The sequence below is a fragment of the Xiphophorus maculatus genome, chromosome 20 (assembly GCF_002775205.1).
Source record: "Xiphophorus maculatus strain JP 163 A chromosome 20, X_maculatus-5.0-male, whole genome shotgun sequence".
Taxonomy (NCBI): domain Eukaryota; kingdom Metazoa; phylum Chordata; class Actinopteri; order Cyprinodontiformes; family Poeciliidae; genus Xiphophorus; species Xiphophorus maculatus.
In genome coordinates this window covers 13,289,397-13,317,228 of record NC_036462.1, presented here as the reverse complement: position 1 = coordinate 13,317,228, position 27,832 = coordinate 13,289,397, and the positions used below count along the sequence as shown (strand labels likewise).

At 36.2% G+C, this 27,832-nt stretch overlaps 1 protein-coding gene across 1 annotated transcript in view; it reads right to left on the bottom strand.

Annotated features, from left to right (window-relative positions):
• nckap1l (NCK associated protein 1 like) overlaps positions 1–5,207 on the bottom strand; it is a 69,284-nt gene extending 64,077 nt beyond the window's left edge. Inside the window, exons 1-3 of the mRNA XM_005796975.3 lie at positions 5,031–5,207; positions 3,715–3,825; positions 3,504–3,596 (exon numbers count right to left, since the gene is read on the bottom strand). Of these exons, the coding sequence (XP_005797032.1) occupies positions 3,504–3,596; positions 3,715–3,825; positions 5,031–5,120 (294 nt within the window). The 5' untranslated portion in view covers positions 5,121–5,207. The remainder of the gene's footprint in view (positions 1–3,503; positions 3,597–3,714; positions 3,826–5,030) is intronic.
• Between the last annotated feature and the right edge of the window lie 22,625 nt (positions 5,208–27,832).

Genomic DNA, 27,832 nt, shown 5'->3' with positions numbered 1-27,832 from the left:
AACCAAAACTCAGTATACTGGAATATGCATATAGTTTATTGATTTTGCTTGTGTTTTGTTTATTTACAGAACACAACGCAATGAGGATGTGTGTGAGTTGGTGACAGGGTGAAGAGGGATCAGCTTTGTGTTCAATTACAGGCAACGTCACCTCATTGTTTTGTTCTTATGTGAAATACATGTTCGTTGTGTAATAAATAACGAAAAAGTTTTGTGAATGAAGTTGAGAGTTAATATCAAAACTTGTTTTTTATTATTTGTCTGCTTATCTTCAAAGCAGACAAAGAATAATTTTCCCAGCGAATAAAACTGAAACATCGACAAGCTAACAAGCTAAAGAGCGAAGTTTAGCTGAGCAGTTTAAAAATACTGAGCATATTTTTAAACTGCTCAGTTTAAAAATACTGTAATTTTTAAACTGAGCAGTAATTTTACATCCATGCAAACTCAAATGTAATATTTAAAACTTGAATACATAAAATCAGTTATTTAACAATATGAGGTGTTGTTTAAAAATAAAAAAGATAGCAATTTCTTTTTATTGCAGAGACATTAGATTCTTAAATTTATGGTATTCTTTAAATGTTGTAATTTTGGTTCATTGTAAACTTTACCTGTAAAAAGTTTGTAGAAATCTTTAACATAAGGTCAATATATATTTTTAAACTGTAATATGTTGTGTGTGTGTGCGTTATTGAAAATTTATATTTGTGACAATCATTAGGTAAATGCTAATGAACTGCCTTCCTGCAGTTTATGAGCATTGAACTGTTACTAAACAGTTCAATGCAAGGTTCATTAGCGTTAGCATTTTAGCTTCAATAAGCTATTAGCTATTTATTTTACTTTTTAGCAATGTTTAGTATACTGAATGGAGTAAATCAATTACAGAAAATATCCTAGTGATTTCCCACATACTGATGAAAGCAATGACGCTAACATTAGCGTTTCTGCTGATTTTAGCTGATATACTTACTTTATAATACTGAATGGTGCACGTCCGCCTCACTTAACGTTCTTGCGATTCTCCGCATGCCACTGATTACGTTGCGGCGTTCTTTAGCGTCGATGCCGATTTGTAGCGTGACGACGCCGGGCCCAGACCCCACGGCCGCGCCTTGGCAGGCCCCGGCTAAATTTCTTCCGAAATTTTCTAGTTATTCTTTATTTTTCATCCGTAACCGTTAATGCGGCTCATACCGCTGCGTGCACACCTACAAAAGAGGTATCAAAACGTGCAGAAAATTCACGCCATTCCAGCTATTACTTTTGGTGGGATTCGGGATTAACATGGCGACATAATTCGCAAAAAACTACGAAAAAAACCCCATTATAATTCAATGGTACAAATCCTACACCCTAATACCCTACTGGCTAAAACGGAGAATTGTCTCCCCCAGCTGGCTCAAAAAGAGAATTGTCTAACCCAGCATCTCTAAAATAGAGATTAGGTTTATGTGGATACCAGCTCATAAAGATATAGCAGGAAATGAAATGGAAGATCATTTACCTAAGGTGTCCTTAAAACAAAGTAGAATTATGGAAATAAAGTATTGTAAGTCTGGAAAAAATATAATGAATTATTAAGAGCAACATCAAAGGAAACATGATATAGAGACATTTAAACTTAATAAGATATTAATTAAACACAAAATAAATAAAGCGGTTATTACATTTTGGAAGGTAACAGGATTATATGTAAGACTTTAGATTGGGGAGCGGTTAACTGAGTAACTGTTACACATGGAATTAGTTTGGAACTTTAAAATGAAGCATAATAATAATAGGCTTCTAAAGAATAAGTTACAGTTAAAAATTCCAGATATTTTGGGATATTCCTCTTCCTCTGAATATTTATGTTATTTCATAAAATTTCTTAAGAAAACTAAACTGATAGAAAGGATTTAGTGTTTTTTTTTTTTTTAAGTTGCGCCCTGATCCACACTCCATACCAGTAGGTGGCGGTAATGCACGCCCTGATCCACACTCCATACCAGTAGGTGGTGGTAATGCACACCATTAAGTTGCTTGCCAACCGCCATTAAAAACAAAAAGAAGAAGAAGAGCTTTCTCCTTCCGACTCTCCTTGGTTAAGGTAAGAAGTGTTTGTGTTCTGTCCATAAAATATACTATTTAATTTCATTACTATATTATTAGAACTGCTTACAGTTGTTAAATGTAATGTGTTCTTTAAGAAATGTGATCGATTTTAAAAGTTTGACTGCTGTGGGATATTTTGTTGTGGCTCTGATAGCGTAGCTGCTAGCTTGATGGAACCGCAATTTGTTCACATGTTAGCACTTTGCTAACTGGCTTTCGTGAAACCTGTTAGGCTATAAAATCGCTGTTAACATCAATCTGATCAGCTGAAATAAGGCAATTTTGTTTTACCTCAACCTAGAGCTATTGTGACTTGCAGAAATTGTCACAAATAACCGGAACTAGCATATTAAGCTACTTCACTGACTCAGTTGCTTCGGATACAGATACTCTCAGCTGCCGTCTTGTGCCGACAGTGAAAAACAGCAGAACTACATAATATTAGCTTGGTATGATGTAAATTATAATTTTTGTTTGAATTACATAAAATAACTTCATGATCTGAGTTTTTTTCATTATGTTTGGCCTATCAATAATTTCAAATAATAAAACATAAAATATCTGGGTTTATTTTGTTCATCCGAACCAGAACCTCCAGGTTCTCCGTTGTAGAGTTTTACTGAAAATCAGCGGAGAAATATCTGTAGCGCAGCAGCTGCGGTACAGTCTGCCCACTAGAGTAGAACTGAACCGAACCAAACATGAACGTATTTCATCGCCTAACGAAAGACAAGGAAGCAAAGAGATTTCGGCTAAAGAAATCTGAACTTGATTACGTTGCGGATGCCAATTTGTAGCGTGACGACGCCGGGCACAAACCAGACGGGCGCGCCTTGGCAGGCCCCGGCTAAATTTCTTCAGAAATTTTGTTTTTCTAGTTTTCCAATATTCTGTTATATTCATCCTGCTGTAAAGTAACTGAACCAGTTCAGTAATTCCACCATCTACTGACCAAAAGAGGTTACTGCAACATCTATAACAAACTAATTTAAATCTGGTTAGTTTTAATTCTTTCAGATTCTTATTTGCTTCCTCCTGTGATAAAATAAAAGCTTTACGTGATTTAATAAACAACTTGTGAGAAAATGAGAATCAAGGTTTTTTTTCTTCTCTCATTTGGAAACTAAAGAATGACATATAATTGACATATAAATGACATAGTGGGACATCAACTTAATAAAAATGAAACATAACACATGAGCCGCTAGCATTATCAGTGGCACTTTTTATATAAAAATATCAATTGACATCAAATGCATAAATCCAGAAAACTGACTTGTTTACTATGTCAGTTTTCTGTTCATGAAACATTCATCAGAGTCAAAGCAATGTCAAAGTTATTATGTTTTTATTTATGGAAAAACATCACTGAGCAGGAGAAAGATGAAAAAAAATGTAATCACCCTGAACTCTATGACATCCAGGAAGGAGTCGTAGAAGCTCGCTGTGGCTGCTAATACCTCAGATTTCTGTCGCTGGATGCAAGTCAGGTTTTGCTGTAATATTGAAAATAAGAATTATTGGTGATATGTAAAGGTACTGAATTGATATGCCCAAATAACTAAGTTAATGAAGGGAAACATAATATCACATGAGGTAATTAAATCTGCTTACAATGTTTCCTCTGTAGTCAATATTAGGAAATTTCTTATTTATGTACTTGACAGCAGGTTCCATCACTTTATCTGAGAGGAAGCCTGGACGCAGCTTGGGATCTGCACATAGCTAGAGAAAGAAAAAAAGAAAACAAATGATTAAAAAACTAAAGTTGCAATAGTAGAAAGTGATTAAAATATTAATGAGGAATGTTTTAGATTTAAGCAACTTCTAGATAAAAGTTAAAACATGTCAGTCCTCTCTCACTGAGAAGTAGAAATCTTTAGCACAATGACTAAACATACAGAGATCATTAAATAATATATTAACACAAAAATATATTGGGTTGGAGGAGAGTTGAAGCAAACAATTGGGACATCAACTTAATAAAAATGAAAAATTACACATCAGCCGCTAGCAATATCAGTGGCACTTTCAGCTGCCCCTTCTGTTCATGTACCCATTAATCAATATCAATGATGTAAATAAAAATATCCACTGACATCAAATGCATAAATCCAGATTGAACATCAAACATGGTGTTTCTCCAGTCATTTCACAAGCAGGCCTCACTGTTTTTAAAAGTTTCACAAGTAGGCCTCTTGAATCAGCTTTGGGCTAAAAACAACAATCTTCTACATTGCTAATAAAATTGTATTTATTTTAAATATTTGACTTCTGTCTTCTTTCTTTTTTGTTTTTATCTGTCTTTGTTTGTGTCAATCAAACGTCTGGTTGTCACCGCTTGCAGCTCAGAATAACTGAAATTTCAGATGACAGACACCACTGACTTCCTGTTTGCACTTCCTTTTTGGAGAAAGAAGCTCACTTGCAGTTTGCAAACTGTACTGCCCACAGTTTGAGCTCAGAAGGTCAAATTAGTTCGAAACAACAGAAAGCTAACCTTAATTTGCCTTGTTGGAATCTGATCATGGTGTCAGTTCAGAGTGGGTTCAAGAAGTTCTGCAGTTTTTACCATCACTATTGAAACACAGAGTCGACTTACCGACTGTGTAATAAACAAAACGTCTGTCATTTAGACAAACGTTTGTACATCCTGATTGTTTTAGAGATGAACAATATTTGCTAAAGCAACATTAATTAATCACTCTAATTAAAAATGAAAATAAACATTTATAAGCTACCAGTAAATAACAACAACATGCAAGTAATCACTTGTCTTATTACTTTGTAGTGTAACTTTTAATAAAAAACTTGATTAAAATTCTTCATTTCATTTAAAAAAACAAATTTGAGGAAATGTAAGGAGTTCCTTATTTCTTGTCTTTGCTGTTCATCCCTTACGCCCTTTAAAGCTTTCTTCTTCCCCTTACCTTCTTAATGTAGTTCATACGTATCAACACCCCACTGCCCCTCTCATTGAGGATAGTAAGTTTTTCAGCCAGTTTCTGCTGGTAATCCATGGTTCTGGGCAAATAAAACCTCTCCCACCGGTAAAAACCCTGGCCTCCTGGTTCTGTAAAGAAGTTGAACCCACAGAAACAAGTGCACTCGAGCCTCTTCCTGTCACTAAGTCACATGGGACTGATGGGGGGAGGTGGAGCCAAATGTTGAGCTAAGTGTGAAATGCTCAAATGCTATGGCTAAAGAAGAGAATATGCAAAACTTACACAGAGTAATTAGATAAAATTAAGAATTATTTCTTATTTTCAGTATGAAAACTTGATTTTGTGTTGGAGATTAAAGATACTTTGATCAAACTGTTGCAATGTAAGTCTATCCCACAGTCATGCTTCCTCAAATCTAAATTTATTCTGTTGTGTTTATTTCTAAAGTCAAATTATTCCTTTATTCTTGTAAATAAAATAAAGCCTTCAACAAGCATAGCACAAAAGTACAGAACATTATAGTGGGTTACAGTGATTTAATGATTACCAAAGCTACTCTAAAATCAAATATATAGTTTGAACAACTGCATCTCAAAAAATTAATTGAAGTAATTCAATGCTAAAGTGATACTCATCTAAATTAATTACTTGTAGAATTGTATAGTTAGAGCATTTATTACTGTTAATCTAAATTTTATTAATCAGAATGTTGTAATATGGCAAAAGACAAAGTAAAATGTTTTTAATATAGAAATGTTACATTATGACAGACACAGTCACTATGTCACTGACATGACAATCTTTGAAACTAACTAAAGAAACTGGCCATTTTACAGATGGCTTTATCCAAGCATATTTATTTAAATTAGTTGGAGCATACATGTAATAAAAAATTTATTGGTCTTATAAAATATTCTACGTTTGAGAACTTTGTTTTTTCATTTGTCATGATCATCAAAATCAACAAAAATCATTGTCTGAAATTTACTTCTGTCCGTAAAATGAATCTGTATAACATGTGAACCTCACTGTTTTCACTGAATCAATTAAATTAATTACATTTTTAATGATTTGTTACTTTATTGAGATTCATCAAAGTAAAAGCCAGGAGAAATTACCAGCACAAGCTGTTTTTTTGTTAAGCCACAAGATGGCAGTATTTAATAACTGAAGTTTTCTGCTTCAGCTGACAAAGGTAACATACAAAAAAGGCTAACTGTTCCCATTTATGGAGTATTATAAAATTGCCCTAAATAAAATTAATAAAATAAATTAAAACAATACATCAAATCTAAACAACTGTGCAATATTTGATGTAAGGGTTTTTAAGTAATTGGAACCTATCCAAGAATTGCTTTACTAACAATGGCTGTCTGTCCTGCGTAATCTCCAGTTTGTGTGACTGATATGCATTGACATCTGGGAAGATCCTAAGTTAATTAAGAGGCCATCCAGTGCTATGAAAACATATTTGTCCTGTTTTTCCCTTCTGTTTTCTTATTTTCATCACACTTACATATTACAAATTATTAAATAAATGTTTACGTTGCACAAATATAACGAGTAAATAGTCAAATCACGATTTAATGCATTGGGTGGGAAAGGGTATCAAAACCAATATGACCTTTTGTGAAACTTCGATAGAACTGCCCAAAAACTAAGCAGCAATTCTGCAAAGAAGAGTCGTCAAAATTTCATCACATCATCATGTAAAAAACTTATTGAGAAATTATTGCATTTATTGATAGTTGTTAATGGTTGCAGCATTAACAACCATCTCCACCCCTAGTCACAACCCATGCCTAGGGGTGGAGGTAGGGATCATATTTTTCTCTAGCCAGATTTATAGATTATCTGTGTCTGATGTACGTTGTTGTTGTTGTTTCATAATCAATAATATTTAAACTGGACAAAAACACTTCTATTTATCTTTTCTGTAGATTCCTACAGAAACTCTCTATCCTTGCAGTCCTGTCCTAAATTACTCAGACAAAATATACTTTGTCATGTAAACTAGAGAGTCCCAAAGTTATTCCACATCCAAGTGTTGTTTCCTGTTTCCCCCACTAGACTCCAGGAACTTCTCTTGGAGTTTTTTTAAGTGTAAACTGAAGAGTTCAGAGCACATTGTAAAGCCATTCTCTTAATAACCTTTACTGAAAGCAACTTTTACGTGGAGCTAAATAAATAATCTGTTTATCATTTCCACATTGGCTGAAGCAGAGAGCTGCAGGCTTGTTAACAAGGCTGCTGACAGAGTAAAACAGGAAATTGGTGATACAGGAGGAGGAGCAGACGATGGATGGTGGATCAGGACTTTCTTTCTTCCTGGGATCACATGAAAACAAACACAGACTTCCCTGGTTGGACACTTGTGATCTTGTCAGCTTAATGCATTACCCTGTTGATCTCACAACTAGTTTATAAATTAGTGAATATTAGCAAAAATAAGACATCATTACAAAGTGTGCACACATAGAGAAGCACCATAATTTTAGTGTAAAACAAATGAGATTTGTAATTACAATTACACATGTAAAATTCATGAATTCAGCAATTCAAACATCTTATTTTAATATTGCTAACCCTCCTTTTTCTTCAGCTTAAGCTCAAAATAGAATACTTTGGTGCCATATATCTAATTTATTTAGTAACTAAGCATCATGGTGTAAAATATTTCAAAATTAAATTCTTTTCACGCATACATTTGGATTAATAAAGGATGCATATACTGAAGACAACCCTGCAATCTGTTATGGTAATGATAGAGGAAGTGCAGCAAGCCTCGGCTGCCGCCCATATGTGAGTGGAGGAAGAAAGAAGATAAAACACATGGTCTGTCTAATGAACAAAATGTGGGCACATAGTATTGAAGCTACTCTAAGGCTACTGGTTGTGAAATTTGGCTGGGAATATATCTACATTTGCAAAAATTTCACACATGTTTAGGGAATTTAATCCATGTTCTAGGTAATTTCATTTGCCTATATTTAGGCAAAATGCGGTTTGCCTGCTTACGAGTTTAAGAGTCTTAGAGCTTCAGGGTTGAAGCTGTTTCTAAATCTATAATTGTTGCTCTGCAGCATCCTTCCTGAGGGCACCAGAGTAAGAACTGTGTGTGCTTAATGATGAAGATGGCTCTCTTTCTTCTTCTAGGGGTTTATATGTCCATGGTGGTGGGTAGATTGACTCCAGCAGCCCTCTGTGCAGTCCTCCATCCTCTGCAGAGCAGAGCAGATCCTGCGCTACACATTGATGCTGGAGTACAGAACATTCTCCACTACTCCTCTGCAAAAGAAGGTGATGACTGAGCTGCCAAGTGTAGCTCATTTCAGCCACCTGAGGAAGTAGAGCCAGGGTTCAGGATGGAAGTAGAGTTGCTGATGTGCCTTCCTAATCAGACAGGAAGTGATGTTGCCCCCAGGAGAGGTTGTTGCTCAGGTGCACACCCAAGTACCTGTAACTGAAGACCGCAAATCCATATGTGCAAAGGGGAGAGGGTGTGTCTGCACAATTTGCAAGGATTTTAATCATATGGACAAGACAGTGAGAGGGTTGTGACAGAGAGTTTAGCTGAGTACAGAAAGACATCTTCTGCATAGTGCTGAGATGACAGATATGTCAAGCCTCTCCCCAGTCTCACAACCGTAGCTTTGTGCTCTAAAACTCCAGTGCCCAATGATTTTAGCAGGTGAACATGAATGATGGGAATGATGAAAGTGGTCTGCAAAAAGAAACTAGAATCTTACAGGGGCCTATGAAATACTCTGTCATTATTAACATACAAACACCTCTTTCAGATTATCTGCAACTTTCTCCTTGTCTGACTAAGAGCTAGAATTTCTTTTAATATAACACAGGTACATTTTGTGCCTCTGGCTACAGCACACAATACTTCATCTAATTACACATCTAAATGTTAAAACCTTTAGAAGAGTTGAAAGCGTCGACATTCTTTCTTGGCACGTTGGGACATGGCACAGAGACAGAAAGTAAAGTGGTGGAAAAGGATAATATATGTAGTACCTCCAGAAAAAAAAAAAAAAAAAAAACTTTAAATGCTGACAAGCTGTGACAACATACAGCTGTAATCTTTGGTTTTATTGCTTTTATGAAAAGTGTAACATATTTGATGAATGACTGTACATGTAAAAAAAACATAAGTATCACCTAATATCAGGTGTGATATAAATGCAGTCAACAAGTACTATGGGTCCTCTGTAGTCAAAACGTTTTTCAGCTGAGGTTTAATACTGATAAAAATTGAAAGTTAGAATCCTGATTATTACTTACTTCCTTATTGTGGTGCAAATTACAAATTGCAGTACACTGAAGTTGGCTTATATGTTTTTAGTTCTTAATTTCTAAAGTAATATTAGCATTTAATCTTTAATTCAATTCAGTTTAGTTCAAATTAATTGAACTGAGTTCAGTTGATTTCAAATCTGTTGCTGGATATTGTTGAAAAGCTGTACATGTCCTGTTTAAAATTGAGAAAAAACATTACCAAAAAGTTTTTAAAACTTGTTAAGGTGAACATATGTATATACAGTACATACAGCAGTCATTTTATTAGGCACATCTGCTCAATTCCTTTTGAAACACAAACAGCAAATTAGCCAAAAACATAGTTTGAAAGAGAAAAAAAATCCTATCTTTGGCAGCTGTGTGGATGAAAATGTTTTATTTTTTCTTAAGTCAGAGTTAAAAGATAAATGAGCAGATTGGTTAAGGATGACAGTAGGGCAACACAGAAATAATACATCTCAACCAGGCGTGAATATCATGTCTGAACAACAACACACTTAGACTTAAAGCAGATGGGCTGATACAACACCAGATACCCTTCATGCCAGGAAAGAACTGGAACATGAGTCAGCAGTTTACCAAAATTGGATTCAAACATGTTGAAAAACCATTTAAGTTGCATAATTTTATGACCACCACGTAACTATTCTAGTCTAACAAAATCACAAGATCAAATCAATTCAAATTGGTTACATTTCTGTACATTTATATCTATTTCTACTCACAAGCCTTTTTGTGTTAACTCACCAGGGCTCATTTAGCCAGGGTGGGACCTCTAACCCATTGTACGATGCACTTTCCAAAAGTCAATTTGGAGTTTTATTTATAGACCAAATCTACTTCGTAGAACAATCCCCACCTCAGCCTACTTTGTCTCGGTGTGCTGACCAAGATTATGTTTTGCCTGCCAGAACCCAGAAATACAACATGTAAGATCCACGTTTGGATAACAGCGACAGTCCTGTGCTTCAAAACATTGCTACTGCTATCTGTCTTTGAGGTTGATGTATTTGAAAAATTGTCAAACCTTCAGTAAAAAGAATGCAAATTGCTCCCAGACAGTTTGGCTCCACATCAGAAACAGGTCAGCCGCTTACCCTCCTCTTAGCTGGTAGCTCAGATTTAAGAACAGCTCCTTTCATTTGATTTTTTTTCTGTTCATTTTCTTCATTTTTACATGAGTAAGGATTATAAGAAAGAATTAAGTTATTGTACTTGCAGTGTCTTGAGCAGAAATTTTTTTTTCTATATTCTAAAAATATAAAGCCGTCCAGTCAGTACTGTCACAATTAAAGTACCTCCCCATGAAAACCTACTGCTTTTTATTTGTTTTAAAAATATTTAGGAGTGACTTGGTATGAGCACAGCAGATGCCTAACATGTGGAATGTGAGATGATAATGAAAGTTGGAGGAACTAGAAGAAAAAAAGGGCAAGAAAATGGTGGGAAAATTGATGCAGAGTAAGTGAAAGCATAGTGGAATGTAAAAAGAGAGAGAGAGTGAAGAGGAATTGAAAACGGAAGACAGGGAAAAGATAAAAACGAGAGAAATTCCTGCATCAATGGTAGGTTTGCTTCCTCACATGTGGCTGCAACACAGTGAGTGTCTGCAGTGCAATGCTACTGTGTGCACGATCTGTGCTTTATGTAACACTTGGCGATTTTTCCATTATAGAAAACTAAATCTTCCCAGCTACCTCCTTCCCTCCTCTCATCTTCCCTCCTTTTAGTCAAAATGTTTCATCAAGAGCAGCAAAGTTTTGCCAAAAGGAAATACCTGCAGCATGGAGCACAACCAGACCTTCTAAGAGCGGCGGCAGAGCAAGCCTATTTCTCCCAAAAAAACAAAAGTCTTAAAAAAGGCAGCAGTTTTGTACCAGTAGTGCTACGATTGGTTGAATTAATACTGTTCTGCCTGTCAGACACACAAGTCAAAACATTTGAGTTGAAGAGAATGAATGCAATTTTGTCATATCAATATATATGCATTTACGCAAGAGTATCTAAATAGATGCTGGCTAGTTGTACAAATAAATGAAAAAAAGTTCAAGTGAGAATTATAGTCACATTTACTGAACTATGACAGTTTCAACCGCAAGATCTCAATCAGACAGAGGTCTGGACTTTGACTTTTCAGGAAACGTTTCAGTTAATCTCTTGAAGATTTATTGATATAGTTTGTATCATCGTCCCATTGCATGAACCAGTTTTGAACAAACTTCAGCTCTCAAAAATATGGCCACACATTTAATTGCAGAATATGCTGATATGCAAAGGAATTCTTTCATATTTATAACTGCAAGGGGTATAGCCCATGTCATCATTCCTCCTACACCATGCTTGATAGAAGGCCTCAGGTGTTTCAGCTGATATGACAGGTTTGGTTTTTGACAAACCATTGTGTTGTACATTATGGTCAAAACCTTTTTACTTTATCTGTCCGAGGATTGTTGTTCCAGAATACGTGAAGTTCAAATCATGCAAAATAAGTTATGCTATGTTACTTTCAGAGAGATGTGTTTTTTTCCTGTCAAACCTTTTTTTTTTTTTAAAAAAAACTGTTCTTCACATTGTGCTATTATGAATTATAATATCTAACCTTGCTAACCAAGCTAGTTGGAGAAGTATTATAGATAAAGCAGTCTGTTTCTTCCTATTTTAATTCCTGTCCCTGCCTGTAGGTGGCAGACGTTTCCTGGCAGACAGTCTAGCTGAGCAGTGTGGTTCAGTAGGTAGACCTGTGGCTTTGGCCAACTGTCTGTTTTGTATGAGGCCTTTGTACAGACGAGGTAAAGATAGCATCTCTAACTAGACATCACCTTTATAGGCACAGAGAACCCAATGTTCCCATCCAGCAGCGCATGAATAAAATCACAGTGAATGGCTGATGACTCTATTCCCTCTCTTTCTGCTTTATCTTTTTCCCCCATCCCTAATTTCTTGTTGTCTGATGTTATATTCTAATCTTTAATGTCATGTTTTCACTAGTTGTAAGCAGAAAATCATCATAATTGACAGAAATATAGACTTGGGCTGAACAGTGGTGCAGGTGGTAGCACTGTTGCCTTTCAGCAATAAGGTCCTGGGTTTGAATGCTGGCCTGGGGTTTGTCTGAATGGAGTTTACATGTTCTTCCTGTGCAATAACACCTGCTTTCACGTGTTGGAAAATGGAAGATAGTTTAATCATGACAATACATTTTTGCCATAAACCCTGAATAAACCTTCGACATGAATAGCCATCTGTTTCCATGGTAACCTTAACCCCTCAGCTGAAGGTCAAACCAGGTGTCTATTAAGTTGTCATCACATGTTCATGGCTTCTGATGAGGTTGCTGCAGGTGGAAAGTGATGAATGACAAGTAATTGTCTCTGGCAGACTGAGAGAGACCTAGTGATCAGGTGGAGTATCCACATTTAGTGAAGTGCGCCACACAGGTATGTATCCAGATAGTCAGTTACTTTATACAAGGAAACTGCAAAATGAACAAGCACATAAGCAGAGTCTGCATTACTACACAGTACGTTTTCTTCCTTCAAATTTGTAGATTTTCCTTGGATGCTGCACATTCCAAACTCATTGTTTTGAGAGAAAAACGATCATATACTTTCTATAAGAGGAGATATATTCAAGTCATACCTCTGGTAAATCCTAAAACCAAGCCCAGCTACATTTCCTCCATTCATCCTCATCTTAACACACTCAAATTACTGCATTCCTTACCCCCTAATCTGCTTCTTAGAGTTTAAGTGTGAAGGGAAGGATGCCTGTTTTAGAACACTCTGTGCATGGAAAACACCTAAATATAAAGATAATTGTTTCAGTTGACACATGAGAATTATGTTCTTATGTATGCTCATGTTTTTAAGAGAGAAGCTAAAATTTCCACTTTTACGGCAGACATTGTATCTGCATATTAAATTAAATAAAATCTTAATACTTTACCTATGTAGCTATACCAGCTGTTGAGGAACGGCTGTTTTTGATGGGTTGCTTTCTGATCAGAGCTTATGGGGGAGTGCAGCTCTGGCTGGCACCCTTGACCTTTACACCCTGAAATTCCTCAAGATTCCTTGAATTGTTTAGGGATATTATGAACTGCACAGGGAGAAATGTGCTAATTCCTTCCAATTATATTTTGTGAAACATTGTTTGTAGACCTTATAATACTTTAACACATTTTACTTTATTATTGAAATACTTAGCCTGTGATTAAAACTACTTTTGTAATTTATTATCTCTTTAATATACTGTTGACAAGACTTGACTAAGTTATCACTTTCTTTTACCACTTGGCTATGTTAAAACCATTTTGGACATTTTTTTAAATTGTTGTAAAATGTGTGTATATCAGAGGTTTAGAGAAGTTCAGGCTAAATATTTAAAAAGAAAAAAAAAGAAAAGTATGACTTTTTTTATTCTGGCATCTGGGAAAAACAAAAGGTTTCAATGAAAGTTTTCTGTATTCAATAGTCTCATTGAAGCTATTTTCTCCTCATTTTTTCTACAGGAAAATTTAGCTAATTTTTTTTTAAAAAGCATGCCTTGTTTAAAATGGAAAAAGAAGGAGCTATTGTTCAGACGGATACAGATTGTATTTATATGTTGTTGTTTTTCTTTTTTGCAGAGAATCAAAAGAGGCTCTGCATTGTGCTTACAGAGATGTGAGTGCTTTGTGTTCTCGGCTTCACGAGTCATTTATTAAAATTGTTCTGGCAACCAACTACGATGACATTTTTTTTTTCTTTTAAGTCACAAGTTCAAACTTATTGAGATATACAGAGGTTGCATGAACTCTGCCTTGGATGTTTAGTAGATATTCCATAGATACGCTCATAAATGCTCTGGAGTCCTTCCAGCTCTAGTTGCACACAGCTCAAGTGGTTGAAAATCAACAGGCAATTAAATAATCAGCATTTTTACATATTATGAACCTAAATAAATTCAAGATTAAAAAATAAATTTAAGTATCACCTCTCACATTCATAATGTTCTAACAAATATGTTATAATCAGAGACAAAAAGGAAGTGAGTATCCAGAGTTACAGCTTGCAGATCAATAATTGGAATATCTTTGTCATTTTGTATGAACAGAGTGCTGAAGTATTTCTGGTGAGATTACTTCCAGAATCATTCATTTTGATGCAAAAGAATGACTTGAAGCAACACTACAGAAAAAAAACGTTCTCAATTTTTATTTCTCCAGGATTTCGCACACCGACAGCCACTCTTTGATACACAGACCATACTAATGTAGTTATCTTCTGCTGGACACTTTCATCTCACATCCAAACACAACTCAAACACATTTTTATTTAACACATCAACAATCATGGCCTTCAACTTTGTCCAGCACTGTAGGGAACTCCCCAGGACAGAAAGGGGGGAGAGACAAACATCTTTCCCTCAGGAAACAGGATGTCCAGGCTCAGGCTGGTGCCCACAGAAAACTTAGACCCCCCTAAACATAATAAAGCTTTTTCCAAAACACAATATGGGGCAATCGGAAGCTCTAAGGCCACCCAAAGCTCATTCTCCCTTTTGATCATCGTCCCATCTTTGTCTTTCATATTACTGTAAAAGCAGATGTGCTGCCAATGTAAACAGGCTTTCATCAAACTCATTCACAACAGAGAGATTGTGCTTTGATTAGAAAAAAAAATGTATATTTTGGATTATCTGTTGATCAAGCATGGCCAGGACGTCTGGCCCTTGGATGGCATTCTTTGCATAATTCAACACCAAGAAAGAAATTTTCCTTTTTGAATCTGGGACTGTGAAGTAACAAATTGTCATCATTTGACATCTATTCAAGTACTTATCAAAGATCTGAATAAGATAGAGTAAATCTAAAGATTAATTAATGATTCAAACACACAGCTGGTAGTATCAAAGGTTCAGGGTTGAGGACTGCTCCCCTTTCCTCAAATTCTATATGCTCCTTCATCCTATTGAGGAAAAATGTCTGGCCTTTTATATCCTCCCTGCAGTTCTGTGGGCTGCAGATTCATGGCTACTTTTGCCTGTGTGAATATCTGAATGTGACTGACAACAAGCAGATCTTAATCCACAGCGGCAGGGATCTTGCCCCATGTGTTGTCTTAGCAGATCTGATCAGGCTCTGCTTTCAGTGTTTAATAAGAACATTTCTTCTCTAAGAAGGAGAATGAATGGCAGTTTTGTTAGAGGTTCTCCATTAGGTTAGGGCTTTGAGTTCTCCACATGATCACTATCAATACCTCACAAAAATCAATGCATTATCTATGCTTGCTTATTCTTGCAGGGTGGCAGGTTTTTATCTTCAGCAGTTATTGGGTGAGAAAGAGGGTACATGCTGGACAGGTTGCTAGTAAATCACAGAAAAAACCACGAGACAAAAAATCATGCCTACACCCTCTTCCCACAAAAAAATGGTTAACTATCTGTACTTGTGTAGCACTTTATCAAGTCCAGAGGACTCCAAAGCAATTCGCACTGACTTAAGTGAGGCTGCCATGCTCCAATGCCACTGTCCCTCTAACCACCACCAGCAGGCAAGGTAGTCGAAGTGTCTTGCCTAAAGATGGCTAAGAGAAAAAGAGTGGGAGTAAAATAGTTAAAAAAAACGTCTTTTATCCAACTGTTTGTTTTCCTCGTCACATGAGGAAAAACTACATGCAGGACAAATGAAGCTTTGATCCAGATGGGACAGTCTGAAAGCATGAGTAAGACCCAAGAGTATGATTCAACAAAAGAGTATCAGTCCTGCAGCCAAACCTACTATTCTTTACAATGCATGATTTCATCTCTTTTGAAACAACTTTGATGCATTCTTTACTGAGAAACACCCACCTGATTTCTGACCTCTTCAGCCACAAATTGATGATTATAGTTTTTTCTGCTTGTGCTATTTTACCACAAACCAGAGGCATCGCCTGGATATTGGAACAATGTAGGCTCATCTGGACATTATTCTCCTGCAAAACTTACCAAGTCATTTAAAAGATTTCTATTAAAATAGGTTGTTTTGTACCACTTATATCACCTAACATTTATGACTTAAAATAACAAATTGAGACATCTAATTCACACATCTAATTTAACAATTGTGCAAATTGAGGGTTTGAGCACATAGTTCTTGTTAAAATTATTAACTCCTAAATACAATAAATACTTTGCCACCATCATGTTAGCAGATACAATTTTGATACTTCCCATGAAGGTTAAGAAAGATTAATTTTCCACTAAGTCTGCAAAATATTCTTTATGAAATGTTCTGTTTATAGTTTGGGTAATATTCAGACTTAAGTGTTTGTAAATGTTCGAAACTGCAACCAAACAAAGGAAACCAACAATTTTTTTTAACACATCATGCGTTTGAGTCACTTTCTGGAAGGCCAATATTGGCCTTCCAGAGGTCCCTGATGTTGACCTCTACTTGTGGGAGGGCCAGGAGTATCCAGGGAAACTGCAGGAAAAAACATGATGGGTGGTGAGAGAGGTTAGAGGGAAACAAGCAGAGCTGAGGTTCAGTTTGTTTGAGATTCCTGAGCAGAGATAGCAGTTAGCAAAGCCTTTCTAATGCTAACCAACTGAGCACTTATAAGCCAATAGCCATGCGGGGGCAATACGACTGAGACTGGGGCCTGGCCTTTGCACTTGTTCTGTACATTTGGAGGGGGGCTTCTGAATTTGCATAGGGGTTAAAGCAGAGGTAATGCAGCGATGCATTCCAGTATTGAACTAACAAACCCTAAAAACTCCCTAGGTCAATGTTTTTACAGCACATAAATATAGCATGAACTTGCCTGCTTTCTAAAACTTTATTTTCATACTTGCTAGGTAAAAAAACAGAAATGCTTTCCACTGTCAGGCATTTTGGAGTCAACTACTTATAAATCTAATTTCTTTAACGCCTTTCCAAATTTTAAGAACATTTGCCACAGGGCAGTTTGCTTACATTGCTTCAGTGAGGCAACTTACATTTACTAGTTTATTCTTTTCTCTCTTGAAATGAGTAAAGATTTGCTATTCTTTCCATTGATTTGAATTTTTGCACACAAATCTAAGAAAGGTTTGGAGAACTACAAAGTAAGTTTCACCACAGTGTTTGAGGCATGTTTTGTGGTTGCTAAATGTATGTTATTAATGCAGCTGAAGACTAACAATGAAGGCTACACATAAACCAAAAGTTCTTTCTGCTAGCAGCTTTTTGTTGTTTTACCACCATCTGCAAAATTACAAACATCACTTCAGAAACACTTGAAAGGGGCTTATGCAGCCTTTGTTGTTTCGGGACAATTCACTTAACCAAAGTTTATTTTATTTTAACTAAAGGTTAAAAGTATTGTGATTCCTGCCCTTGTTTAGATTAATTGCAGCTTTTTGCTCCATTTTTCTGAGCTATACAGGATTAGTATGGAACTGTTACTGATTTTAAAAAATGACATTTTATCCAGCTTGCAGAATCTCAAAAAATCAGTCTCATTAAAGCTGTTTCTTGAAAATGTAAAAGGACATTTTTATAGATTTCCATTTAGGTTGATTTAAAGAAAATAAAGCTTATAAGAGGAGGGATTTGACTCCCAGACTCACAAGCAACCACTTATTGGATTTCTTTCCCAGAAGACTTTCTGGGGGATAAAATAATCAAGACTGGCACCCCAACAGGGTTAATCAGCTTCTTCCTTTTTTCCCCTCATTGTTTAGAACAAAAACATGGGGCGGATATTTGTGTCACTCTGCTTCAAGTTTTCCTTTTCCTCCTTTTAATGAGATGTGAAAATTACCCACATAAAACTGATGAGATAGAACCTACTGATGCAGTAGCTGCAAAACATTAAGCCTTTTAGAGCTGAAACAACCATATGCTCAGTGCAGCTGACAAAGACTTTCTTAATATGTGGATTCTTGTAGTGTTCATCAAAATCGTCAGCTCACTGCCATGGAATATGTAATATTAGGTCAGGGAGGTAAGAGATCTAACAAGGAAATGTGGACATATCCTAACTCTACACATACTTTCCAGGTCATTCTAGGGTACACCAAGTCAGAAGGGACATAAACTTAATGGCCACTTCACAGTATTAGGACACCTGGAAACACTTTAAGGCATTCAAGCATCTAAATGTTGTAAACACAACTTGTAAAAGTTTGAACTGAGCATCTGAATGGATAAAGAGTTTCCAAGTCTTCCATGGTTAATGGTGGCAGATGGGATAGGTATTATTTTTTAAAAACTGCTGATCTGCTAGGATGTTTTAACACACAACCTTCTCTCAGGAATGGGCAGTCTGGTTTAAGATGATAGAAAGGCATCTGGATAGCCACTCCTTGCAACCCAGACAGGCCAACTACCTTCATTGTAAGCACAACAAATAAAACATTGAAACAGATGGTCTACCACTGCTAAGAATTGAAGCTACAACTTGCACAAATTCATAAAACTTGGACAGTGACAAATTGGTAAATCATTTGCAGGTTCAATAAGTCTCAATTTCATCTACATTATTTTGATGGTAGAGTCAGGATTTGATGTAAATAGGTAGAAAGCATGGGGAAATCATTGGTTGTATCAACAGGTCTGGTTGGTGATGGTGGTGTAACGGTGTGAGGGTTCTTTTATAGCCCACTGTGCTATTTTCTTACATTGAGCTTTCTTTATGGAAGGAAGTTGTTATTTCAAGGCCAACACTGCCATTCTAGATACTTTTTCTTGATAAGAATGTAAATGACTGTTTAATTTTCCTTAATTTACAGTCTGTAATTTGTGCCTCTACTTCCTGCCAACCAGGATAATAAACCTTGGTTCAACAGCAAACCTTTTTGCAGCCTCACACGTTTCCATAGAGTGCATTAAATACTGGTGCCATTTATTCAAGCATGATAGACACACACACACACACACCTCTCAAAAGTACTTTGTTTTGACTTCCATCCATTTTTCAATCATTTCTAACCTAGCCCAACACTAAACTTAAAGATTACCAGTACATGGCTGACCTTAAATCTAATCTAACCTCCTTAGATCTAAACCTAACCAAAAAAACAGCACTTCTTATGGGGTCCAGGCTTTGGACCTCATAAGGAGCGGTCAGTTCTCACAATGTCGTATGTGTTACAATATAGCAAATACAAGGCCACACACACGCAGTTTATTTCCACACACGCGGTTTATTTCTACACACATTGGGTTTATTCAGATGGATTTGAATTGAAGTCTTATACTTGAACACACAACCTGATTATTGTTCACCGTAACAGAATATAACATCAGAGCCCACTTTTTTCCACACTTAGCCTTCAAGTTTCTGTAAAAACATTATATGGTTATCACAACCATAAGTACAGTACATTAACTTAAACATGTCCAGAACATGGATCTTTTGTCCACCCATGTAGGTTCTCATCTAAGCTGGCCCAGTGACCCACCTTGATCAGAGTTCACAGTGTTTCTCTGCATTGCTGGATTTAGACACAATTATTTAAATATACAGAGCTCTGAACAAACTCTTTTAATTCTTCAAGGCAGCATTGCTATAATATAGCAAAAAGAAAATGGCATACTCAAAAGTTATTTCAGTGAGAAACACATGTTTGCAGTTAACAATTCTGACTTCAAATTGTCAGAATTTAATTATGTGTCCTAATTCTTCCCTTTAGCTCTTCATTTTGCGAATCAAACCTTTAATACAATAACACTACTTAATTTAATTAGCAATAAATTCAGTAGGAAAGTTACTTTTGTTCTAGGGTCACACAGGAGGATGATAAGCATAAAAGTTTTAACAACTCAAGTTTATTTTTCTTTCCCCACAAAAAAAATAATAATCCAGGTAACACTAATTACCTTAATAAAATTAAGGTATAAAACTTAAATTGTCCACCCTTATATAAAAATATCAAATTAATATATAGAAAACAGAGTAGTTTTTTAAACGGTAGCTTTAAAGCTTATTTCAACAAAATAAATTACATATTCCAGTTAGTCCTTCAATATAACAGTTCAGTCAGTCAGTTCAGTCAATGTGCACATAAGTTGTCCGTTATGAAAATGTTCATGAACAAATAGTTTGTGAAATAAAAAAAAAAGATTTGGGGGCCCCCTTTTTGTTCAATAAGCTTATCTGTTGTCCAAGCAAAACATCCAGCTCCAGCAGCACCAGGCCCTCCGTCTTTCCAGGCTTCAGTCCGAGTCACAAAGATGGCGGCGGATCCCTCCTGCTTCTGGAACCACTGGCTCGTTCCGGTATCGGTCGTCAAAAAAAAAAAAAACAACAACCTGCATGCAGAGCGTTAACCGATCATGCAGGTATACGGAAATCATAGAAATCTTTCAATTACTTCTCAGTGAAAATCAAATTAGCGTCTGATTTTACGCGTAAAATTTGACGCTGATTTTACTGATCAGCGTAAAATCAAAACGCTCAGTAATAAAGAAATTACTTGATAAACATCACTTCATCATAAACAGTCTCATTTCACAGAGCTATGCTACTTACAGAGCGACACTTTATACTCAGGTTGGTTTTTTTTCCCAGTTCGAAAAAAACTGAGCAACGTTAGCTCCAGCTAGGTAGCCATTCTGCGTAAGTAAGCAGCTGAAAATAAAACAACAGACTCACCGGAGAACTCTCAGAACAGAATGTACATTATCCAGTTCAAAATAAACAGATTTCTTCCATATCACAGCAGCACTTATGCGTAGTAACTTCTCTACTTCTGCTGAAATGTGCATAGTCTGCCATTTCTTTTTTCTTCTTCCCTCTTCTTCTCGTACCGACACAGGAGAAATGTGGGTCTAGTGCCCTCTACAGGACATTCTAAGAACTAACAAACAAACACATTAAACATACAGACAGATCAGCATAGTTTATGGGGGTTACACAATGGTATACAGTACAGCAAGATCTCTTAGGCAGAATACAATAGACATTTTTTTGTTGTTGCCTTTTTTCACAGAGGTATTTACAATACTTCCTTTTCTTATTGGTCTTTAGCTGACTTAAAATAAAAATACATCAAAAACCATAAGCCCTCAATGCAATACTGCAAAGGTAAACAATATCAAATACATCTAAGGAACAGGTATTTAAAGTTGACAAAAAGTAAAAAATATAACCAAATAATGGCTGCTTTCAGTTTGAACCAGCTGCAGTTTTGCACAGCACAGTGTATTATTACTAAATATTCTTCATCATCCGTATCTATTACCTACACACCCTTCCCTTCATACCTTGCTCTCTCCCCAAAGTCCACCTTTCCCTTCGCTTTTCCACAGCCTGACATCTCCCAGCATTCCTGACGTTCACCACACAGAGCTCCTTTGTGTCAGAGCATCAAGGAGGGAGCACAAGGTCCAGCCTCTTACTATGTCCTGCTGCTGGAGCTCACCTTAGGACACCAGAGAGTACTGTGCAACCTTTTTACAAATACATCTGCCTTCATTTCTTCCCTCCCTAGCTGTTCATTCATTCCAACCTCTGTTCACTTTTTCTTTGCCCTCACCACCATTGCTTTTGGAAACTGGCCACCATCAACAGTTTTTACCTTCTTCTTTTAAACCTGTGTTTATGACTAAACAAACCCAATAAAAAGGCTATTGATGAGACTCTGAGGTTACCAAGCAGGAGTTCTAGAAAGAGCACAGGAGGAGGATGGATTAAAGGAAACAGGAATGAGGAGATGCTGTCCTGCACAAAATACCTGAGCTGCCAGAGTACAGACCTCCACCCTGTTCCTTCACTCTGGTCTCTAGCCAGGAGGAAAGAACCCACACTGCTTTCCGAAAGTTTGGATTTCAGACCTGAAAATCTGATCATGAAGATGTTAAAGGTTTTTACGTATCACCAGTAAAAAACACAAAAGGGCAACACTTTTTTCCAAAAAGTTTACTTAATTAAGAAAACAACCCTTTTCACCGGTTGTTTTTCCAGTCTTTTTCCCTGTGATAGGCTGGTGACACGTTGAAAGTGTACCTCGTTTCTACAGACTATTTTACAGATAACATTGGTTGTAAGTAAACATGCTTTGAAATTGTCTTCAAGAAGATTTGCTAGCAATTTTCACATAATACGCTGAGTGTCTGCGCACATGTTCAGCAGTGAAAGTTAGAAGTGACCTATTTCATTGCCCTCTGGGTTAATGAGTTCAGCTGGACCCATTTGTGACACGTGTGCCTCAGAACCATAATTCTGTAAGAATCTGAAGGCCCAAACGGGACAAGAGTTTGAATTGAAATGTTGCCAGTCACAGCAAAACTTATTGGTCAGCTTACACTTTTAAAGTGAAACACTGATGTGTATTTCTCTGCACATTGCATTGTTAACGGACTTCTGCAGATAATTGCACTGCAGAATAAATGACTCTTGACTGTGAAAAAAACAAAAAAAAACTGGAATGCACATCTTATACTGCACATGCCCACTCTGTACACTCAGTCTGAGTCTGAGAGCTCACCATTCCTTAGAGGCTTAGGTCCCGGCTGAAAAGAATGAGTAGTCACACAGAGACTACTCCTCACGAGATGTAGAGCCATGTGGCCTGCTTTCAGCCAGATTACAGAGTCAGCCAGAGCACTGATCATGACCTGTAGACTGAATGGAATGAGCTGAAAGAGAAATAAGCTGGCACCACTTCTCAAAACAAGCAGATTGGGGAGCAGAGTTAAACTATGTTATTGTTAATTTGCGCTGTGTAATCATTGGTGTATTTTTGTATTTCAGCACCAGAAACTAAAAGAAGCCTCTATTACTTTGAAATTGCAAATCTTCTTTTTACATTATAAATATTTTCATTTGACAAACTGTAATAAGTCAAAAGGTCAGATTTGTACATGTCCTGTCTAACAAGACCAGTTTGTGACCTAACCCTTTTTGCTGCTTTACAGTGGCTGCTGCTGCAGATTGGACTGTAAACCAACCAGGCCTGCCTTGTGCTCACCTGGTTATCATCTGCATTTTCTTAAATATCCAAGTTTTGATATGTGGCTGGGATTTGTTACAGTAGTTTGCCTGTTTGTCTTTCATTCAGTGGTGGAATGGTTGTTTGTTTGGGAAATCACTTGATAGGAGATTAATACTGATCAGATCACTCAGAAGATGTTTAGGGTTATATGTAGGATCAGACTTTGTATCACCACCAAATATAATGTTAAAAGAGGAATGAATCACTGGAGCCATTTAATAAGGTCATATGCATAATGGGACTGATGTGTAAGAGGGTACAGGTCCAAGCAAAGAGCTGAGAAATTCATTTGGGTGTGAGGAATGTTTGTGTTTGGGAATGGTCTGGTGTCTTGTATGTGTGAGTGTATAACTGAGTCTGTGTGTCTTTCCCTGACTCTATGACTAAGCATATATTTGTGCATGAGTGTATGTGAGAGAGAGAGAGCATGTTGTTGAGTGGGCTGGGGTCAGGAGTGCACCATTGTGACAGCGGAGGCTTATATTGATTCAGCTGGAGCAAGATGGCTACAGCAAGCTTGTGTTCAGAGGACATAACTCACTACAAGTTTCAATGTTGAGCAAATACACTGCAAGGCCCAAATGGTTATTTGTGTGAAGGTTTCATAAGTTTTGTTCACCACCAAAATGGGCAGTGGGGAGACCAGGAGGAACAACCAAAGAAGTTTGGGTTGTTCCTCCTGGTTTCCCATCTCGTAGTAGTCATTGCCAGAGAATCATCTGGCAATGACTACTACAGACCCATGTGATAAATTAGAATATTATTAAAAGGTCAATTTATTTCAGGACCTTTATCACTAAGTGAAACACATTTATTACTAAGTGAAACACATTGAATGGATTTATTAAGTACAGATGGATGTTTGAATGCCTTTTTTTCAGCTCATTTTAATGATTTTTCTGCCTACAGTTAATGAAAACATTTAAATTAGAATACTACATCAGAGCAATTAAAAACAAGAGCCTCATTGGTATGCACATTCTTATTTATTGGATATGACTGTAAAATAAAGAAGCTATAGCTAGTTGTTCTGTTGTCACATGACTCTACATACCTCAGATTTGTACATATAGCTTGACTGAGTAAAAATATAACGAGAAGATGTAACTTAAGATAGAATAAACTTTTGAAATTGTCGGACTGACACAAATAATTATCCACATGCGAACATATTGATGTCTATTGTTTTTTCTTATTTCTCAGAAATAAAAGTTATTTAATTGCTAGAAAACTGTGAAAATCATCATAAAACAAATGATTTTGGACTGTCCATCCTACCTGTTACATATCATGTTTGGGTCATTATCAGAATAGAGTAGAATAGAATAGAATAGAATAGAATAGAATAGAATAGAATAGAATAGAATAGAAAACTTTGTCATTCACCAGATGGAAATTTGTCTTTGACAGGGCTCTATGTCTACATTTAAAATATTCAAATAACACATATTCATGTTTCACATTCGGGATTTTAATTTTAACTTTGACAATCACTGTTTGTACAGATGCTGCAAAATAGTCTGTCAGTCTAATGCAGTTTTCCTCAAAATGATTACTCCTGCAATTATTTGCAACTACTTTAACCTGTGACCTTTAACTTTACAATGTTACAGAGCTTACCTGCAAACATCACAGACTTTTTGTCTTTTGAGTTTTTTTCCATGTATTGATTGCTTTTTCTTTTGTTGTTTTTTTTTTCTTTTTTCAGACCTGCAGCAGCACTGTAGCTGTGCTAACGGCAGCAGACTGCAGAGCGCCTCAGCTGAACTTATTTTAAGAGAGTGAGGCTGGATGGATGCCAAGATGAGTTGCGGTGGTGAGAAACTTAAAAGCTTTTTATGAGGAATGATTGCACTGAGTGCCCAGTTTTAAGAAGTTGAAAGATCAGATTTAGAAGCATTTTTTGTTGTTTTTACTTATGGCCGAGTACATCAAATGAAGGGCAGCAAAATTTAAGAGATAAATAAAAAGGACAAAAATTTAATGCTCTGTTTTAAATTAAAGTTTACCTTTTTTCTTTCACACTTGAGACACAGGAAAACAGTCTTTTCCCCCCAGAACTTAAGCACACCACTCAATGTGTCTTTGTTTTCCAAAGCAGAACTGTCCCTCTTTACCCTTTTCCTGATCTGTTTCTTTTGACAACCTCTGTGTAAAGCTCCTTAGAGAATCAAAACTGGCCTGGATGGCTATTATGGCAAGAGTTTATCTGTTTTCCATAACATCTGTCTTTTTTTGCTCTCTTTCTCTTGGATGTATGCGACTCTCATGATTCATTATTTTTGGCCAAGCATTGCTGCTGAGTAGTTTCCATTTTCACAAACACATTTTCGCCATGAAATGATGCAACTCTATTGTGGCTCTCCAAACGTTTTACAACAAAAACTTATTAATGACTCTGAGGATCCCCTAATGATTTATCACATCACACTTTTTGATGCATCAGTTCGTGAGGTGCTGCATCAAAACTTTATACTAAGGCTCCTGTAGCTCAGAGAAAGGTTTTAAACAGTGATAAAACGACTTCTTGCTCTGATTAATGTGGTCTGTTTAGTACTTAAAATAATTTGAAAAGCCCGATTTTTACTTGAGGGGAGCAACTTGACGAGAGTTCCCCCTCAATCTGGAAGAAAAAAAAGTCTCAAACAAATTATTTAAAACTTCTGCAAACACAGCACATAAGTGAAGGTCAGTAATGTGGAAAAGTAGTTAAGGATTCACTTTTGAAAGGCAGTTTTCATTGTTTTTATCCATTTGATTTCATAGTGGTGTTCAGGCTCAGTGAAAAGTTGTGACTAACAGCCTCTTTAGATGACTTTACTGATCATAACTCAAAAAGTTTCAGTGATCATTAAAACTCAAATATCTCATCTCTCAGTAGGATTAGTTTCCTCTGAAGAATTAATCACATTTTCTTGAGCTTTGAACAGTTGCACTATTAAGGAAAGAAGACATTCCTCTTTAATTTTAATGGTATTTCTTTTTTAAAAATAAATAAAAATGCTAATAGTCTGCTAAATAATATGCATCTAAAATGAATCAGTCTATAAGTTACTATATATGAAAATGAAGTTTACTTAACAAATCAAACAAATGATAAACAACTTTCTGCTATTTGTGTGCTATGTTATTATGATGAATAAACACCAGTTTAGCTTCATTTTATCTCTGCCTCCATCCTAATTCAGCTGCTATGAGCCATTGCTCTTAGTACAAGTTGCTTATTTACCTATGAACACATTTTCTGATGTTTTTATCAAGACTCTAAATGACTTCCATTTTGAAATGCAATTTAAAGAGGAAAAATCTGGCATTTCTGGAATTAACGGTATGTTTTTGCTTAATGTCTGCCATCTGATTTGCTGGCTTGCTTCAACCCCCTCTTGCCAAACTGAAGGGAATTTTTTTGTGAATGTTGTTTATCCCAGGTCACTGTACTCTAGACTGAGCTGCCAAAACCTCATGATCTAAATAAGAAAAGTTTCATTAAAATGCTGGTAATTGTGTTGTGTCCCTCTAAAACCGGTTTGATTGCTTGGTTTGATGTCACTGACATCAAATTATCCATATTTATTTTAAGGCAAAGAAAAAAATAATTATATACATTTCGTGTTGAAAACGCACATGTAACGAAAAGGAAAAACAAAAAAGTAGATTTTGGCTTTTATTTTTAATTATGTCAGTTTTGGTCCTCCATAATCTAACTGACTGGACTTTAATTATTTTAAAGTTGTTGAAATTTTTATTTCAATTTGAAAAAGCATGGAAAGAGAATACAGGTTTGCTCAGGAATGTTTTCGCAGAGAGAAAAGGTGCAGCATCAACAATGTGCAAAACAAATTCTTTCAAGATATTTTTCTTATCTGTAGGCGTATCAGAGGCATTGGGCAGGATTGATGGGTGACAAAGCAGCTGTGGCAGGCAAATTACAATATTCTATTACAATATAGAGACAGACAACCATATATACTCATAAGTAATTTAAAACCACTAATTAATCTAACATAAATCACTTTAAACTGTGAGAGGAAATTGTAGTACATTGAAAAGGTGTCTACAGGTAAAAACATGTAATCTCCACACCAGGAGGCCTCAAGTTGTCATCTGATGGTTAGGCCTGGGGTGGTTTAAATAATAATGAATTTCTTTTCCATACATTTAATAGAGCATTAATGTGTATCCTTCAGGAGCAGACCAAATAGAGAATATATTTTATTTATTATACTACATGTATGATTATGTTCCCTCTCATCTTTCAACTTAGGAACCAAACCTGACTTTACTCATGGTAATTTATTTTTGTTTTCAACACCTTTAAATTTTCACAAGCTACTTTCATCAGCAAGGACTTCTGAAACCTTAAAAAGGCCTATTCATGTGCCCAGCTTCATACTAGCCACACCACAGCTGTCAGATATGGCTTCCAATGTTTTCACTGTATCATGGTAATCATTTATAACATGCAGCCAATGTAGGACATGTTTCTAATATGCAGAGCTTTGTTTATTGCTGCACAGCCATGATGACATGTCATC